Below are 19,583 nucleotides of genomic sequence, written 5' to 3' on the forward strand. Positions count from 1 at the left end.
GGAAGGAAGGTCAGTCTCGTTATTTTAAAAATGGGGAAACTCGTTTTTTCAATGTCAGTGGCGACAAATCTTAAACAAATTCTTATTTTCAAAAGTGAGTAAAAAATTGTTCGGAAACGAAAGAAGTGTTCTGAGATAAACTTATCTGCAGATTATGCTTAAAAAGTTCATATGTACACTAGTCGCCAACACCATGTGATTTACTGCTTTTGTAGCGACGCTTACATCCTTTGTTAGATGTTTGGTCGATCTTCTCACCCAAGTGCAGTAATGCAGTTTGTCTATCTGTGGTTTTATAAGAAGCTTTTCGTTGACAGATATTTTTCTAACTTGTGTATTGTATTTCACTTCCACAACGGGGTTTGAACCCGTATGGAAGTTACTCTCGAATTCACTCGACTATGGCGGTCGCCGTAGCCGAATGGGTTGGTGCGTGACTACCATTCGGGAGTGCGCAAATCTCCGCATGAAACACCAAAATGTAAGTAAATTGTTTTCTAATAGTGGTCGCCCCTCGGCAGGCTATGGCAAACTTGATTGTATTTGCGCCATGGAAAATCTACTCATAAAAAACCATTTGCCTTTTAGAATCGGCTTAAGATAGTAGGTCCCTTTATTTATTTATTTTATTTTTATGGCAGCCATCATTATTTTTAAAATATTATACAAAATTAATATTCACACAAGTGCTCCTTATGAGGCGTCTGATAATCTTTTATAAATATTTCAAATAACAAAATATTTGTTTCCTAAATGGAAACGCGCATTATACAGAAATAACTAAAAGGTCAATAACTAAAGCTCAAGGTTTTTGCGTTTATTTCTCCACCATCACAAAACTTAGCTTTTATATGTACGATTTTATGGACATTCATGATTACTTCTCATTTTCCCTCTCTGTCTCCTATTTCCTCAGCAGTGGCAGTCGACGTGGCAGTATTATTCAAGGACCACCACTTACCGACCATCGAGGCAGTATACACAACTTGCAACTAGACATCATGGATGGCATTGTACAGACCCGCAAGCGAGCCGGCAGTGGCGTATGGACAGCACCAGTTCTGCAAGAAACCGAGAATAACGTGCCGGTGCAAACATAAATCATAACAACGTCCCCCTATACCACCAATCGGCCCACGACCATCATACTTAAAACCAGCAACAGCATCGTCATTAACGGCGACAGCAGCAGCAACAATAAGAGCAGTAATAAAGATGAAAAGAATGATAGTCAAATTAGCACCAACAAAATAAAAAAAAAAATCGACAGCAATATTAGCAAACGGAGTGCGGGCAGTTTGGATACGGCAATAGCTGAAACATCAACAGCATCAACAACGACAACGGCAACTGGTAACAGACCATCAACATCGTGGCATAGCAATTTAGTTTCACGTTTCGGCGCATTGCTCTGTTGGCAATCGCTGGACTGCTGAAGAGTCAAGAGGATGTGCATAGCAACTTCAGTGACGGGAACGGAACTGAGATCGCATTGTGGTGAGGAAAGTAGCGCTAAATGTGGTCGGTCATAAGTCAACTGACCACCACCGACAGCAACAGGAAATGTCAACAGTGCACAGCGAGGGTCAACAATACGAAGTGGCTCAATTTGGTGGCCAAATACGAAAACAATCATAAACTTTTCCGCTTTTGCGTATTGCACGGTACAAGGAATTGCCACAAAGGTGAGTAACAGAGCCATCGATTTACCAGCATCGCAAGTATGCGTTCAATGTCAATAGCATTGACGTTGCAAATGTATGAAAATTGCCAAAGTTCAACCGAAGGGGGACGTTGGAGAGAAAAAACAAAACTTCGATTATTTTCTATTTTCTGGCTTTGTTTTATTTGAAAAGCAAACAATGGTGGAGCAGAATGCATTGTACGGGTGATGGCTTCCCAGGTAGAAAGTAAGTGGATGTACATGGAGCGCATTCGAGGAGGATAATAATAAAATACGAAACTACATCTGTTAAAAGTCGGAAGGAAACTACAAATAATATGAGTAAGTTTTATACATAAAGCTGATATGCCCATTACTAAAAATACTATAAAAAGTTGAAAAAAATTGTTATAATTATTATTTGGGATGCATGTATAGCGGTTTCGTTTTAAAAATTAAAAAAAAAATTAAGTAACACAAAAATTATTTTGTTAAATAAAAATGGGTAAATTTGTATGATAAAAAATCATAGAGGTAATTGCCATAGCCTTCTTCTTCTTGATTGGCGCGATAAGCGCTTACGGGTTTTTTGGCCGAGTTTCTCAAAGCGAGCCAGTTGTTTCTTTCTCCAGCTAAACGCGTTGGAAACATGAAGTGAAGCCAAGTCCTTCTCTGCCTGATATTTTCAACGCAGAGGAGTCCTTCCTCTTCCTCTGCTACCATCAGCTGCCACTGCAACAAATACTTTTAGAGCCGGAGCGTTTGTATCCATTAGGACGGCATGACAAAGCCGCTGGATCTTTATTCGCTGCGCTATGTCTATGTCGCCGTAAAGCTCATACAGCTCATCGTTCCATCGCCTGCGATACTCGCCGTCACTAACATGCAAAGATCTAAAAATCTTCCTCAGAATCTTTCTCTTAAACGCTCAAAGGGATACCGCATGGGATACTGTCGTCGTGTTAATGTTAGTTTTGTTCATTTGCTCGTCGAGAGAGGAACTAAAAATTAGGAGCCAGCAATGGCCATATGTAGTAATTATTGTTTATTTCAAGTGTGTTGAAATCATACGCAAAGTGTTTTTCTTTTGTTTTTATACTTAAACGTAATTTAAATTCCAACTGCCAAACATTAAATGGAAAAATTTATAGCAAGCCCAGTTATGCAAAAGAGAAATCTCTTGGCTGCCGGCATCTACTGTTCTCAAATGAATATTTTTTGCATTTCTCTTCCATTAAAATAATTATAAAAAATCTAAGCAAAAAAACATGAAGCTATGTGCATGGATTGAAATCGATTGCTGGAATACATAGCAATCAAATAAGCAAAACGCCTCCGGTTAGTTTTAAATGTTATAGATTTTGCAGATAGTTACTCATACGCACTGTTGTACAGCATGGAAAACATTTTGAAGGTGCTCTCATGCATATGCATTTTCATAAATAAGCAGTATGCGCTAATGCAGATGCACACACATTTCTATGCGAGCGCATATTTCTACTATGTAGCTAATGCCCTTGACCTTCCTTTACAGCAGCTGAACCAAAAGGACTACTCTCCTGTTGATATTCTTATATAATATTATATTATGCATGTGTACATATCTATGTGTGTGTGCAAGTGCGTACGTGCAACTGTTTAAACTTTAGTCGCTTTTTCCGTGACCCTGCAACGACCGTGATTATTCTTGCATTCACTTACTTATGTTTAAGTGACTCAAGTGTATGTAGATATATACCTATGTACGAGTACTTACATATACACGATTGTGTTTATTTCCCTGCGGGAAATGTAAGTAACTAATAGGACTATAGATAAGTTCGTGCGGTTTTACAACAGATGGCGTAACTTGATTATTATTCCATCGATCCACATTTCCAAACATTCATTGGAGAGCTACTGTCGTAAGGCACAAACGTCAGTATAAGTTTTTTATTTGAAGCGTAAACAACAATATTTTTACCACACTTGAAAATGTCGAATTTCGTGCCAAATAATGTGTTTTTGCGGGGAATTCTTCTTCATTATTTTAATATGAAGAAAAAAGCAGCCGAAAGTCATCGTATCTTGGTGGAAGTTTATGGTGAGCATGCTCTATCTGAGCGAACGTGCCAGAAGTGGTTTGCACGCTTTAAAAGTGGTGATTTTGGCTTGGAAGACGAAGAACGCGAGGGTGCGCCGCCAAAGTTCATGGATACCGAATTGGAGGAATTGCTCGATCAAGATCCGGCTCAAACGCAAGAAGAGGTTGCAAAAACTTTGGGAGTTGATCAATCAACCATTTCCAAACGTTTAAAAGCCATGGGAATGATCCGAAAGGTAGGCCATTGGGTGCCGTATGAATTGAAGCCAAGAGACGTTGAACGCCGTTTTATGGCATGCGAACAACTGCTTCAACGGCACAAAAGAAAGGGTTTTTTGCATCGAATTGTGACTGGCGATGAAAAGTGGGTCCATTACGACAATCCAAAACGTCGGGCAACGTATGGATACCCTGGACATGCTTCAACATCGACGTCGGCGCAGAATATTCATGGCCTGAAGGTTATGCTGTGTATCTGGTGGGACCAGCTGGGTGTTGTGTATTATGAGCTACTGAAACCGAATGAAACGATTACGGGGGATGTCTACCGACGACAATTGATGCGTTTGAGCCGAGCACTGCGAGAAAAACGGCCGCAATACGCCGATAGACACGACAAAGTTATTTTGCAACATGACAATGCTCGGCCACATGTTGCACAAGTGGTCAAAACATACTTAGAAACGCTCAAATGGGATGTCCTACCCCACCCGCTGTATAGTCCAGACCTTGCGCCATCCGATTACTATCTCTTCCGATCGATGCAACATGGCCTGGCTGACCAGCACTTCCGTAATTACGATGAAGTCAAAAAATGGATCGATTCGTGGATTGCGGCAAAACCGACCGAATTTTTCACAAAGGGAATCCGTGAATTGCCAGAAAGATGGGAAAAAGTAGTAGTAAGCGATGGACAATATTTTGAATATTAAATTTGTAACCATTTTACGTCAATAAAGTTTCAAATTTCGAAAAAAACCGCACGAACTTATTCATAGTCCTATTAACTACATGCAATATAAACTTTTCTATCTAATATTGCTTGGAAATGAACTAGGCAGGTATTTTTCTGGATATTTTTCGCAATGCTGCAATTCTTTGCAATAATCAATACAGTCAAAGGAGTATACAGAATAAACTAACTACAGTCGACTCTCGTTAATTCAAACATACGATGTTTCGAAACTCTCATTAATTCAAAGTTATTACGAGTCCTCTACAAAATCTCTTTATATTTCGAATTATGTCCATACATTTTTATGCACTAGGTAACTCGAACAAAAAAATCATTGCTACGATGCGGTAATTCGAAAGTAAAGGCAGAAGATAAAAAAATCAATTTATTTATAGTAGATATTGAAATTATTTTTATATATCCATAATAAATTTTGAATTTAAATTCAATTACAAAATTTCAATTTTCCATTTACAAATTGAATGTAAGTTTCGGCTGCAATATACAGACAAGCAAAGGAATGCGTAAAGATCAAAATAAAGATTTTCATCACACAAAATTATTTTGTTTTTATTAAATAAAAGAGTTACTCAAAAACAAAACTGGATGATAAATTTTATATAACAAAGTGTAAGTTATAAGTCGATGAAATAACGCATTAATTTTTGAGAATTTTTTTGCACATAACGTCGAGAATTTTCTTGCCTATGAAGCATTTGTATGTAAAAAAAATATTTAAGAGCCACTTATCTAAACGCTTCGAAAACCACGTAAGCCTTTTTCGGGCAACGTAAACCAACAATCCTCGGTGAAACACCAAAATTAGGAAAACGTTTTTTCTAATAGCGGTCGCCCTTCGGCAGGCAATGACAAACCTCCGAGTGTATTTCTGCCATGCAAAAGCTCCTCATAAAAAAATATTTGTCGTTCGGAGTCAACATCAAGACGCACGCCACAAATAGCAGGAGGGGCTCGGCCAAACACCCAAAAAGGGTGTTCCCGTGTATATATACATATATAAGCCAACAAACCTTCTGATTTACTAAATACTGTTTCTGTCGCCATAGAACTGATTTAAATAGTTAAAAAAAAATTGTAACTTAAGGTGTCCTGGTGGTCTAAAGCTCGAAAAGTAAGGATAAGTAATTTAACCTGGACGGTGTTGTCCATTGCGGCTCTTCTATTTATCAGTTTTTTAATAAAAAAAACACAACATAATTGAAATATTAATATGATTCTAGACGGGCGATAGCCATTGAAATTGTGAACAACATATTAAAATTTCAGACGATTCAGTTAGATATTTTTTGTTTGTTTTGTTAACAACACCGATAAAAGTAGCTTTGAGATAATTAATAAAGTTTTAAGTTTTGAGAGTGGATATTTTCCATTGATGCCCCAGCGTGACGAATCTGACTCTACTTGCTAAAACGGCTGTAGAATCGAAAATATTGGAAATATCCTTCCAAAAATTGGACAGTATATTCTTAAAAGCCTCTACTTTCGAAGTATCAAAAAAAATCGATTTTCTGAAAGTTCTAGACCACCGGGACCTCTTTATGTGATTTGCTAATATTAATAATACAGATTACCGATTATCAAACTACTGAGCTGTAGGTCCTGGCAGCTACTATTCGTTCTCTCCCGGGTATCGAGCAGTGCAAATAGCTCATTACTCGCTCTAAACTCACTCATTGCTCAACTGCTTAAATATTTCTTTTTGAACAATTTGAACAACGCAAACGAATTTTTTAATTTTAGTTGTCAGCATTGCTTCAGTTTTCCAGCGAATTTATTAAAGGTGGTGGCACTGGATCAACAATTACCTTTTTACATTAGAATTTCACGACAAAAGAAGGCGGAAAAGAAAAAGAAAAGGACGAACTGCGTTGATCAGCTGGTATGCCCTTGGATTCAGAAGCACACGACGGTTTGTGCTGTCATCGCAATGTACACGGCGAAACAACAAAAACAAATCAGCTGGTCAACTGATATCACCTTTAATAGATTTGCCTTGGTATTTTGTTCAAATTATTTGTAAAACTCAAATCAAAAATTGCTGAAAAAATTCAAAATAATTAAAAGCATTGCCCGAACTACTCGAAGATGTTCGAATAATGAGCATGGAGCACGCGAACGGGTAGGTAGGTGGAATGGTTGTAGTACCACTCTGGCACTCTCCAAGTAGCACTAAAGCGACGTTTTGATATCATTATGAGACCCTCAACAGATAGATATCTACAGCCAGCCAGAGCTGTTGATATAATGGAGAAGAGGGATGGGATTTAGGTTGGCGCACTGCCGAGAAAGGAGCACCCAGTGACCTTAATCGTCTAGCTACCAAACCTGAGCATTTACAGGGAAAGTGCTCAACTGCCTCCTTCTCTAAAAGGTCCTCACAGCTTCTGTAATGGGGGTTAAATGGTAAACCTAGCTTTTCCGCGTGTGTGCAGATCATCCAATGACCGATAAACAAAGCTACAAGTTTGCAAATTAAATGGCGTTGAGTACCCCAGGCCTTTCTGAGTTTTCCCCTTTAACAACAGTCATGGATATGCCGATGACCGAGAAGGTCTCTCTATTCGCAAACTGGAGTTCGAGGGTCGGCCCAGTGCAATTTTTCCAAGTAGGTAGAATTGGAACGGGAGAAAATCTGCATCGAAGCTGGTACCTCCATCTTCATTGATGGCTTCAATATAGAATCGGGAGTCGGAGCAGGGGTTTTCTCTAAATCAGCCAATTTATCTATTTCCTTAAAATTGTCGTCTAGCACCGCTAGTGTTTTTCAAGCCGATCTTTGCGATCTTGCAAGTATGCAAATTGCTTAGGGAACGTGGAAGATAGAAATATATTAACATTTTTCTGATAGTCAAGCCGCGCTTAAGGCTCTTACGACGCCATGGTGTAGATCCAAACTACTCCTCTAAGTAGGAGTTCAAATCTCCTGGGTGTGCAGGTAAAATTTCTCTGATCTGGGTTCCAGGACATAGAAACATAGAGGGCAATGAAATTACTGATGAGCTTTCCTGGAACTGAATTGGTCACGTTAGCGGGAACTCGAAATGATATAAAATTTCAGCGTTTCCTGAAATTAAATGTTTAGGTGAATGTCCCTGTTGAAAATTATAAAGGGTGTACAAAGGTTAGGAATAGTTAAATTCACTAAGAGGAATTTTATAGGAATTTTTTCTGCAGGCGAGTTTATTGCTCGATAAGAGCTTTGCTATAGATATTAAATAGAATGGTCGAAAAAATATCCAGTATTTTATTTGAAAAAACAAATACACTATTTTTCATAGGGAGTTCAAGATCCCCGCAAAATAAAAAAAAATGTTAAAAACTGAAACAAATATAAATATTTATCTCGACCTTTTCATATTTTTGGTATAATTTTATTGACATTTGTTAAGAGAAATTGAACGAGAAGATTAAATAGTTTCGATATTTAAACATTTCGTACCAAATTAATGGAAAAGCACATTTTTCCCATGGGAATTTAAGGGTAATTTTCAAAGTGTTGGCGGCACGGGCAATATTAAATAATAAATTAAAAAAAATAGATGTATCATTTTGTTGGCCATGGAACAAATTTAGCTTCAAGAAAAAAAAGTGTTTTGAGCCACTCTAATGCATATACAAGTACGTATATCTGTTGCTTATGATCGCACTTAAAAAGTTAAATAAAGCACTGGCGGATTTCTCACAGTTTCGCAACTTAAAAAAAAGAGTAGTCAACAATTAACAACTTGTCGACTTGCCGCAAATCTGAAAAATATCAATAAGGATTTTAACACCAGAAATGCTTGGCTTTCAAACAAATCGCTTGAGCTACCAATTGAGGAATTGAGTACATTTATGTTTCATTACTATGTACCATTCGATCGGTCTCGAAACATGACATTACAGACTTGAAACATCAAATGTTAGAAAATATTCCACTACCATTTACTAGCTACCGCACCCTACAGGTAGTTCTCCTTCAATTCAGGCAAATCTTCAAATGCGCTTCTATCTTAAAAAAACTTGTCATATAAACCCATCTGCTATTAGGCGGCGACATGCAGCTGAGAGTACTGCCATTTGTAGGGCAACATCGCAAAGCACACAAGTTGGAAGAGAGATCAAGGATATACATACGCACATGCGTATGCAGCACATACTCGTATAAGTGCATCAAGGGCAATAAATACCACTTTGTACACGTATGTATCGTTTGCGTATGTGTGCACTAAAATGGTCAGCCTTCGCAGAATTTAATTTCCGGATGTACGTGCTACAGATTATCTGCAGACATGCATACCTTACACAGCTTAAGTTGAGTTAAGGAAAAGAGGAGTGAAGGGTAGTTTATTTGAGGCTCTAAAATGTATTCAATTTTCAACGGTCTAGAAGCAAAGTCATGTATTGCGATATTCTGATTAATCTGGCAGTTATGGCCGGCGACATAAAATTGCAGACTTCTTTGTTTCTAAGAGCACAAATGGGCATTGAGGTCATGATCCACGAGTACTAGTCACACACAAACTCACTAAGCTACGTGGGTTCTATTTAACTTTGATTGAGGCAAATTCTAGTCTAGTCTAGGCGTCATCATCCTTTGGGATTACGTCCTCGTTAGTCCTTGAGTGCATCGCGAAACTTTTTTGTTTTTTGTTTTTTGCCTCCTTTATTAATTACACCTGTCATATGGCACTAAGTAACTCTTTCTACAGCTTGGATTTCATAACATTAATCATTATCAATATTACATTTTGGTTAAGTTTTTGTGTGAGTTTACAAGTGTATATACATAGCTTTAAATTATTCTAGTTATCAGCTGAGTTGGGGTTGATCGTTTGAGCCGCCTGGAGTTTGCCCTTTCTGTTGATGGGAGTTGTCGCATGTCAGTATTTGTATAGTTCATTAACCGGACAATATGATTTGTGCTGCGTTTGCGGATGATTTCTGCTACTGTATCAATGTTGAGGTCGCGATGAATATCTTCGTTTGGGACGTACCAAGGTGCATTGGTTATAGTTCAGAGTATTTTTGATTGTATTTAGTCGTTGAATAATGTTAATGTTAGTTTTAGTTGCAGTTCCCCAGATTTCTATGCCGTACGCCGAGATTGGCACAATCACAGTTTTGTATATAAGGGTTTTATTCAGCAATGACAGTTTCGAGCGCCTGCCAAGTAGCCAGTATAGTTGTCGGAATGTGTTTTTTACCTAATTTCTTTTCAACGTAATATGTTCTTTCCAGAGAAGTTTGGAGTCAATAGTCATTCCAAGGTATCTTGCTTTGGTGTCTATCGGGATTTGTGAATTGTTTATTGTCAGATTCTTGTATCCTACTTTCTTGTTAGAATAAACTACATGAATTGTTTTGCCACTATTTGTTTGTATACCCCAAGCATTAAACAATGTTAGTGTTTCGTTCGCGAAACTGAGAATATTAAAGATAAAAAAAAATTTAAATAATTGGCGCGTACCGAGTTCCCCTTCCTATTTGTGGTGTGCGTCTTGATGTTATTCCTACAGTTTTAAGCTAGCTCCGAACGGCAAATAATTTTCATAAGGAGCTTTTTCAAAGTGAAAATATACTCGGAGGGTTTGCCACAGCCTGCCGAGGGACGACCGCTATTAGAAAAAACTGTTTCTATGATTTTCCTGTTTCATGCACGGAAATTCGAACTTACACACTCCTAAATGATAGTCACGCTCTAACTCATTCAGCTACGGTGGTCGCCATATACCTGAATATATCTGAATATACTGCCATACGCAACATCGCATATCCGGCTCATATGGGCCCCCGAACATAGGGTTATACCTAGGAATGAAGTAATGTATGCATTGGCTAAAGAAGCTGAGACTTCGGTATTAATAGAATCCAAGCCTTTCCTTCCAACATTAAGAAGGAGCTTTGAAGCGAAGAGCAAAGGCTACGAAACCGAAGCTGGTATCAAAGTATGTGATACGCCAGGCGAAGTTATTATTGGGAGGACACAATCAGAAGAGATTAAGGCATCTCATAAACCTCCTTAAATTGCTCACGGGTATTTTCACATCTCATTAAATGCTCACGGGCATTCTCACAGATCACTAGATCAAAAGCTTGGCATATGGTCCACTGACTTCTGTCATTTCAGCGACCATTTTCCGGAAACTCCAACATAAGTTCTTCTCGAATGTGATGTTATAGGAAAAAGAAGGATAAGATATCTCAGCCGGATGCGGCCGGAAGAAAGCAATATGCACTCACCCAGACTAGCTCCATCCTAGGTTTATTAAGACAGCTGGGTTTGATTGAGATACTGTGATGAGTAGAGGGCACAAAGGGCATGCTGTCGAAGTGTAAACATACCTCGTTTTCATCTTTTCATTCATTCAAATGTCCGTGAACTTTAATTTCAAATTTTGTTGCTATCTGATGATTTTGTTGTATTGGAGGCGTGTTTGAAGTGTGCCAAACGGTTTTGCAATTTTTTTTTTTTGTAAACTTTTGAGGTCATCTTTTTTTCGCGATTTTTATTTTGTGATCTGTTGATCCTAGAAAAAAACATTTTTTACAAAAATTGTAGGTAATGGAATTTAATTTAATAATATATTTTCTAAAAATTGCAAAACTTAAATGAAAAAAATTGCAAATAATATTTGTGTTGTTGTTTTTTTCACCACGAAATAATAACCAAATTTTATAAAAACATATCTCTATTAAAGCTGGAAGCGTCCTTTGGAAAATCTGTATGTATAAAAAATTTGTCTCTTTGATTTTCTCGCGAAATTGTTATTTGAATTTTTTCTATAATAACCAATTGGTGTTCTGGCGTTTACAAATGTATAAATTAAAACAAAACAAATGTTTTTCAATACATTTTATTACCCATTTCCGCACCACTTACTAGGTATGACATGTTCGGTACGCTTTATTTTTTTGGATGCTATTTCCAGTATTCCCAGCCCATGACTCGTTTATTAAAGTTTTCCTCACTTGTGACGTTCTAGTTTTGACGCTCCCCTACCAAAGGTTGCACTTAAAATGGACAGTGCACATCGACGCAGGCATTTATGTTCTCTGAGTATGCAGAAAACTTTTCCAAGTAGATGTCGCATACGTTTATATCCTTTGAATACTAGCCCCAATTTTATAGCAGTACTCAGAAAGCTGGTGCTGGGTCTTTTTAAACCTTCTCTAGCTTTTTTTAAGCCTCCTCCAACTTTTTTATAATGAAGAGACTATCCAACTCTTCTCCCTGTCGTACCTCGTACATCACTTTTTAAATCGTCCACTGAGGTGTCACTTATGTGAAGACACTCAGTTTTTTAATTGGGCATTACCACATATTTCTAAATGTACTTTTGTTAATAACGTATTTTTAAAGCAACCTTACCCAGAAAGTATTTCCGCAACATCTGTTTAAAAGTCCACCTTTCGCACACATTGCCCCAAAAAACTGCGGTATGATTTCCTAATTTAAACCATATATCAGCATATATTCCATGTCATGCTGGTCCTGCGCTCGTATGCTTACTGAGCAAACATTTTAAAAGGTGCTCAAATTGGGGGAACTTTGTCCAATAGAGTTTTTTGACAGATCACGAGCGACTACTGCCAAACTAAATACATAATTTTTCAGTATTCAATGACATTCCATAATCTAAAGACTTACGCCTCAACAACGTTTACAAATCAGGCCATTGTATTACGAATATCGACGCTCTGTGAAAACTGTTCATGCCACGCTTAGGCCAGCTTGTGAGAGACCCATTTTTGGCTTGTTGGATAAGCAAAATTGCCTTATTTGGCTTGAAGAGCAACCCGATGCCATTCAAATACAGTCTTTACATCCATTGAAAACAAACGTTTGGTCCCCATCGGTCCATATTTCTTCAAAGACGAGACTGGCGCCAATGTAACAGTGAATCTCCAACGCTATTGTGCCATGATACATGAGTTTTTGATGCCGGAAATAGAAGCCCGTGATCTCCACAACATATGGTTCCAATAGTTGGATTAAATGCATCTTAGTTTCGGTGTGCAATTTATCTCTCGGCTCGAACCAGTAAATTGGCCACCAAAATCGTGTGATATCACACCTTCGGACATTTATTTGTGGGAGTATGTAAAGTCTAAATGCTTTGTGGATAAACGACCTTCCATTGTGGCATTGGAAGCCAACATTACTAAAGTTATTCACGAGATACCGGCCGAAGTCCTCCAGCGATTCATTCAACATTGGTGTTTACGGCTCGCAGAATTTCGGCGCAGTTGCTACTAGCTGTTGAGACGGATTAACTTTAAAAAATAAATGTCATGAATGGTTCCACAAAAATAACAAAAGATTGCACAATGAATTTGAATTTTCGTTGTTTTAAATATTTCAATTTAAAATTCGATACCTCTAAATTGATCACTCTTTAAGATAGAGTACCCATTCCACTACTTACCTCAAGTGTGATAAAATATCTTACAGTTACTCCTTGCCGTATGAAGTTTTATATTTATTTTTATTTTTTCTGTATCCTTTTTAAAAACACGTGCCTACAGATTTATGTACATAAATAGAAACTATTTCAATCTCAAACGTATCTGCATTGCATACAAAGAAAATATTTTCTTCCTCTCAGGCGCTGTTCTTTGTGGCAGTCCATTAGCGTTGAGCTTGTTGGCAATTTCCTCTCATTTCCTACCAAACTGAGTCTTTGAAGTTTGAAGCGCCAAAACTGGTATCCCTTTGGCTATGTCTGTGCATTGTTCCGGCTCTTTTAGCAGCAACACAAATTGCAACATCAGTGCTTTTTTTCTTCAAGCAAAAATAATTTATGTTTTTTGATAAGCGTATAACTTCACTATTCATCATTCCTTAGGGTAGAGGTGCGTGATAAGGCTGTAAATAATCTCAAACAAAGTTAATAACGGCAACTTGTTTGCCAGCAAATCACAAAAAATCAGTGACTTTGGCTGTATTATCTCGAAAATTTTGTATGTGTCATTTAGGGTCATTTTCTTAACTTCTAATACTTATTTTGATTTAATTTATTATGTCCCCAAGCATACATAATATGCCCGTGCTTTAGAAAGTTGGTGTAACTCTCAAGCCAATATATTTAACGATTAGTGTATGAGTTCTGTAATATTAAATGAGGCGCTAGAAAAACAGAATGGCGAGTTTTGCTCATCGGCAACATAAGTTAAAAATATATTGGATTTTCTTTCCAGATTTTCTGCTCAGTATTAGGCATTTGAAGAAACGGGAAAAGTTAAAGCTAGGAATAGTTTATCTGCTACGTAAGTAAAACTCACTTTATTGGTTAACTGAGAAAATATACTTATAGTAATGAGCCTAATAGTTATGCTCCCTACTGTATATACCACTTCAATACAAAATTTGTATATTTCGGATTCAGAAAATTCATAATACAAGTTGAATACTTAAAAGGGATATTATCGCCTTCAAATCACACCCGATCAACTGCAACGCACTTATGCCAGCGTTTGATCCAGGTCTCGAAATATTTCTGGAAGTCTATTTTCGGTATAGCCATCAGAGCCGTCTTCGATTTTTCCACTACTTCCTTTCGGCTGTTAAAACGCTTCTCCCGTAGTGGTTTTTTGTCTCCATCAAACAGGAACAAATCGCATTTGGAGCTCTCCACTCACTCATAAACGCACGTCCCGTCTACAGTAATGATACGCTTGATGAATGTTGGGTCGGATTCAACTTTGGAAATCATGTCTTTGGTGATATCAACGCGCTCCCTGTTTTGCATTAAATTCAGGCCCTTTGCGACCAATTTTTCAGCAGCATGGCTCAAACTCAAATCATTAACTGCAATGTCCTGAAGGGATTCATAAGCAATGTTCAAGTTCTCTCCCAGCTCTCTGATTGTTAATTTGAGGTTATTGAGGTTTTCATCATCCTCGATGGACTCACGATCTCTTCTGAAGTTTTTCATGACACTGGTAAATGGCTGTTTTCTTTACAGTAGCAATACCGAAACAGTTTCTTAACATCTCTAGGGTTTTCGCACCATTGAATTCATTTTTAACACAAAACTTAATTCAAATTCAAATCCATTTTTAAAAATGTAAAAAATGGAAATCAAGTGCAGAGGTAGATTTACTCAAATCGGAATAACTTTTACAAAGGTCAAGCAATGGCAAAAAAATATTGGTAGGAATGTTAATCACAGAATGTTAATCAAATCAGTTGACGTACTTATAGAGCGTCACCTTGTGCCTTTTCCGGGAACTTTTTGCCCAAGGTGGTATATATAAATTATTTGTGGTACATGGCTACTTCGTCTGTGTCTTATGAAAACCATGGCTTCCGTCAAATTTGTCACTACCTTTTCCAGCATAACCTGTCTCATCTCCCTATTAATGTGCCAAATATTGGTATCCCGTACACAGTTTGAAAGCTTGGGTTACAAATACAATATGTATGAATTTTTTAGTATGAACTGTTTTCATAAAAAAATTTAAAAAAACGAAAATAATAAATAAATTGTGAAAACACAATATGTCGCGCTGCTCTTACTGTGAACACAAAAAAATTTCAACTTCAAATAAAAACTGTTTATCCATCAGTTTAAGAAATTTTGTATTGGCTAGTGTTTTATTAAATGTTCCAAAATGTGTACAAATGTAAATACAGGGTTGCCCATATTCGACGGACCCATCTGGCAACCCTGTATCTTTTGACAGAGATGTCAGATCGCTTAATGATATACCGCGTTGGAAGCGTCAGTCCAAGCAGATTTCTACCATGGAACAGTACACGCCACGCGAGCGCTCCCAAGTTCTTGAAATTGACATTCAACAAGAGAAGTCAATTGTGAAAACTCAACGAGCGTATAAAAAATTAAATAATGTGAAAGTTCGCCTTCTAAGAACACCATTAAACGTTTGTACGAAAGGTTTTCGACTGGTGATACTCTTTCTAATCCAAAGAGGCCAAATCAAAACCGACCAAGGCGTCGCCAAGGACATCCTAAAGTCGCCGTTCTCAGCAGTTAGGCATTGCTCGGACCACTTTACAACGAATTATCCGCATTGATTTGCATTTATTCCCGTATAAGATTCAATTGACGCAAAGATTGTTGCCTGCGGATTTAAAAAAACAAACACATGGGTCCGTTGAATATGGGCAACCCAGTATATAATAAAAATATATAATTAACGTGTACAGCTTTTTTGGGTGTTTGGCCGAACTCCTCCTCCTATTTGAGGCGTGCATCGTATTCCACAAATGGAGAGACCTACAGTTTCAAGCCGACTCCGAACGGCAGATATTTTTCTGAGGAGCTTTTTCATGGTAGAAATGCACTCGGAGGTTTGCCATTGCCTGCCGAGGGGCGACCGCTATTAGAAAAATCTTTTACTTAATTTTGGTGTTTCGTCGAGATTCGAACCTACGTTCTCTCTGAACTCCGAATGTTAGTCACGCACCAATCCATTCGGATACGGCGGCCGCAAGGTAAGTCCATTAGTCTTACAATTTTTACTGCTTTGTATACAGCGGAGATCTCAGCTTGTAACACGCCACACCGATTTGGGAGTCTAAAGGAGCAATTTAAGGATAATTGTTCCGAGTACACTCCCGATCAAGTGCCACTGATTATCTTTTAGCCGTCAGTATAAATGTGGTTCCCACTGTCATCTGATTTAAATCTGGTCTGGTCTAGTCTCCTTTCTGTCGGATATTCGTATTTTATAGTCTTTGTTCAGATCTATCTTGGGAACCAAATAATCTGTTTTCGATACGTCTTGCAAGTGTGCCACAGAGAGTAGGACTGATGCATGACCGTGCGTGTTTTTTTTTGTTTTTTAGCATGCCGAAAAGCAGATTTGGCCGCTATCATTCTAGCATATACATATATCGATGGGTGGAATATGTAGTATTACTTCCAGCGCCGTCTGAGGAGTCGATCGGAGCGCACCTGTTATTCCTACACAAGCTAATCGTTGGGCTTTAATGAGATTCTTTAGGTAAGATTGTGTCTACACCGCCTCCAAAGTTTCATAAGTAAAAATGGGTCCGATGATCGCATTGTACGCCCAGTGGTTAATATACGATTTCAGACCCCATTTTTTGCCAAATGTTCTCTTGCAGATAAGAGGGCATTACAAGCTTTCTTCATCCTTTCCTCGGTGCTCTTTTCCAAGAAAGTTGTGAGTTCAGAATTATGCCAAGGCATCGTTCGATAGGGTTAATATTACTCCATCTCTGGACGGTAACTGAAAACTCGGTACCTTATATCTTCTAGTGCACAAAACTACAATAATTCAGCCTTGGCTGGGTTAACCATTAAACCATTTGAGGTCGCCCACTTAGAGAATTCTCTTAACGCTGAATGGATGAGCCTGCTGATAGTCGAGAGAAACTTCCCTGGCATCAGGATGACTACATTGTCCGCATAACCGCAATTCTTTTAAGACTAGCTTAATAACGGCGAGATAACCTCCCTTGTGGAGTTCCTGTGGTAACTGTTTTTCATTGACTAGTAATGCCTAAGTTCGCGGTGATTACTCTGTTAGGATTACTCTGTTAGATAGCGTATTGTTTACCCTTCGAATAATCTTTTCGTTCGAACCTATCTTCGTCAACGCTGAATTTATTAATTTCACATCAACATTGTTGAACGTGCTTTCGATATTCACAAAAGCTGCCACCCCAAATAAGCCTAAAATACGTTTTAAAGAACGTTTGCTCTGAACTTTAGAAAACTCATAGTTCGCATAGTTCGACCTAAAGCGTCAAAGAGTTCTCTTCAAAAATTTCTCTTTGCCATCGCCTGAATTAACATTCAAATATCTGGATTTGATTAGACAACAGCTTGGCTTCGGGAAATTTTATACTGGAGTGAATTTCCATGCCTAGAAAGAATCATTTAAAAGCTGGTCAAAACTGTTTAGACATAAATCGATATATATCGTATATCGATAGCCCTTAAAGAATTTTAATGCAAATTGTATACGCCAAGGCTTCTTTAGCTGTGGACATAAATCACCGTAAATTGCAAAACGTGCGGGCGAACGTATTTATACTGCAAGAAAATACACATTTATACTACCCTGCGTTACCATGAACTCTTGATGTCAAACTATATAACTTGTATTTTAATAATAAAGAGCAAAACTTAACAAAAACTTATACAATAACAACAAAAATAAGAATACGGGATGATCGTGAAAAAGCAAAGGAAGAAATATGAAAGCACGCGCATATGTAAAAATAGTTACAAGCTCGTTGAAAGCAGAAAAAAAACAAAAAACAAAAAACAAAAAGAAAAGAAAATAAGTCTTAAAAAATGTGAGTAAATTACTCGGTTACAAAAACAAAGCAAAAACAAAAAAGCAAATAAAGAGGAGCTGCAAGTGTGCAAAATTGCGAAAGCGTAGCAGAGCATCGCCAACAATAAGGATTTCTCTAGCGCATTTCCACTTTCCGACGTAAACGGAAGGAAACTCATGCAAACAACCGCACATAAAAGGAGCACACGTTCACATCTCCATACCAAGTACATACATACACGCACATACCCTGCAGGGAAAATCTAGGCTAGGCTAGCGCAACAAATTTCTAATTTCAAACTGGCGAGATCGCTGGTTGCGCAGCCATTCAATTTTAGTACAAAAATTAATCATCCAATTTTGTTTTTGCATAACTTTAATAAAAAGTAATAAAATAAAATAAAAAATATTTTGAGTGATGGAAATCTTTATTTTGACCTTTACGTGATCCAATGCTTGTTTGTTTGTATACTGCAGCTGCCTAGTGCACAAGTGTCAAATGTGATTGATGTAAGATGTCATGTGCAAAAACTATAAATCTTCGGATAAGGTGATTATTTTTGCGCCACGGTGTACGAGTATATAATAAACTAGATCATTTTGTTTTTTTACTATTGCATAATTTTCTTTTGAATCACGTTGGAGAATAATGAGGAGGTTCCTACGATGGTGCCGTTACTTTGCACTCAGCGAATTTGACAATATGAGCTGATCTTTTTGACGTCAGCTTAGTGCAATTACTGATCAGTGTGACCAGATTACTATTTTCGTAACTTTTTTAGTATTTTTTTTCTTCTCCAGCTTCCGATATTTAGTTATTTCTTCCTAAGCCTCTCCTAAAAATTTGACGTTTAAATTATGTCAAATATTAATTTTTTTATAAATTAGTTGATTAATTCCCTCAGTTCTGATTAGCTTTACTTTTTATTTACCATCTGGTCATATTTTCGGCAATTGCGATTATTGTTGGTGTTGGTTATTATTCTTGTGTTATTTGCGGTGACATTTTTTCGCTTTATTTACTTTGTATCCACTTTCCACTTGAAAATAAAATTGGCATCAGTTTTGGGGCAACATTTTTCGCTTTCTTCTCTAGTGCAGTGTAAAGTTTAAAAGTTACGTGAAAGATTTAGCAGTAGCTCAAAGGCTCGGAATCAATTGATTTCCCTACAGGGTATTTATGTGTGTACATGAACGTACATACATATAAACACATTAAGAATGCAGTTCCACTACTTGTGCAGCTATTCTCTGGGGTGATGGCTGAGTGTGTTTGAGAAAAAGCATTTTGTGGGTGTGCAACAAGTGAACATTTTCAGTAGAGTGAATCAAATTAAATTTAAATTCGGAGGAACTTAAAGGGCACAATAAGGACATTTGCATATATGTATGGATGGATGTACACTTGTGGAAATGGGTTTTCATGCACTTCTACACATATACGAAATGTACACATACTTGTATGTGCATGTGTATGTATGTATGCTTATCAAGTGCGCTTAACAAGCGGTGTAATAGCATTTTAATTGAAATTCACCGCGTTTTGTGGAGTGGATTAACAATGGGTGTGTGTATACTTATATAAATGAGTGTAAGTGCATGTT

At 37.6% G+C, this 19,583-nt stretch overlaps 1 protein-coding gene across 3 annotated transcripts in view; it reads left to right on the forward strand.

The window, feature by feature from the left end:
- LOC128858058 (uncharacterized) overlaps positions 1-19,583 on the forward strand; it is a 55,095-nt gene that overhangs the window by 31,321 nt on the left and 4,191 nt on the right. For 2 of the 3 annotated variants that reach the window (XM_054093990.1, XM_054093989.1), the window contains exon 3: positions 917-2,005. In XM_054093990.1, coding sequence (XP_053949965.1) covers positions 917-1,100 — 184 coding nt within the window. In that variant the 3' untranslated portion in view covers positions 1,101-2,005. The remainder of the gene's footprint in view (positions 1-916; positions 2,006-19,583) is intronic. The other variant, XM_054093991.1, reaches the window with a different exon arrangement.

The sequence above is a fragment of the Anastrepha ludens genome, chromosome 3, assembly GCF_028408465.1.
Source record: "Anastrepha ludens isolate Willacy chromosome 3, idAnaLude1.1, whole genome shotgun sequence".
Classification (NCBI taxonomy): Eukaryota; Metazoa; Arthropoda; class Insecta; order Diptera; family Tephritidae; genus Anastrepha; species Anastrepha ludens.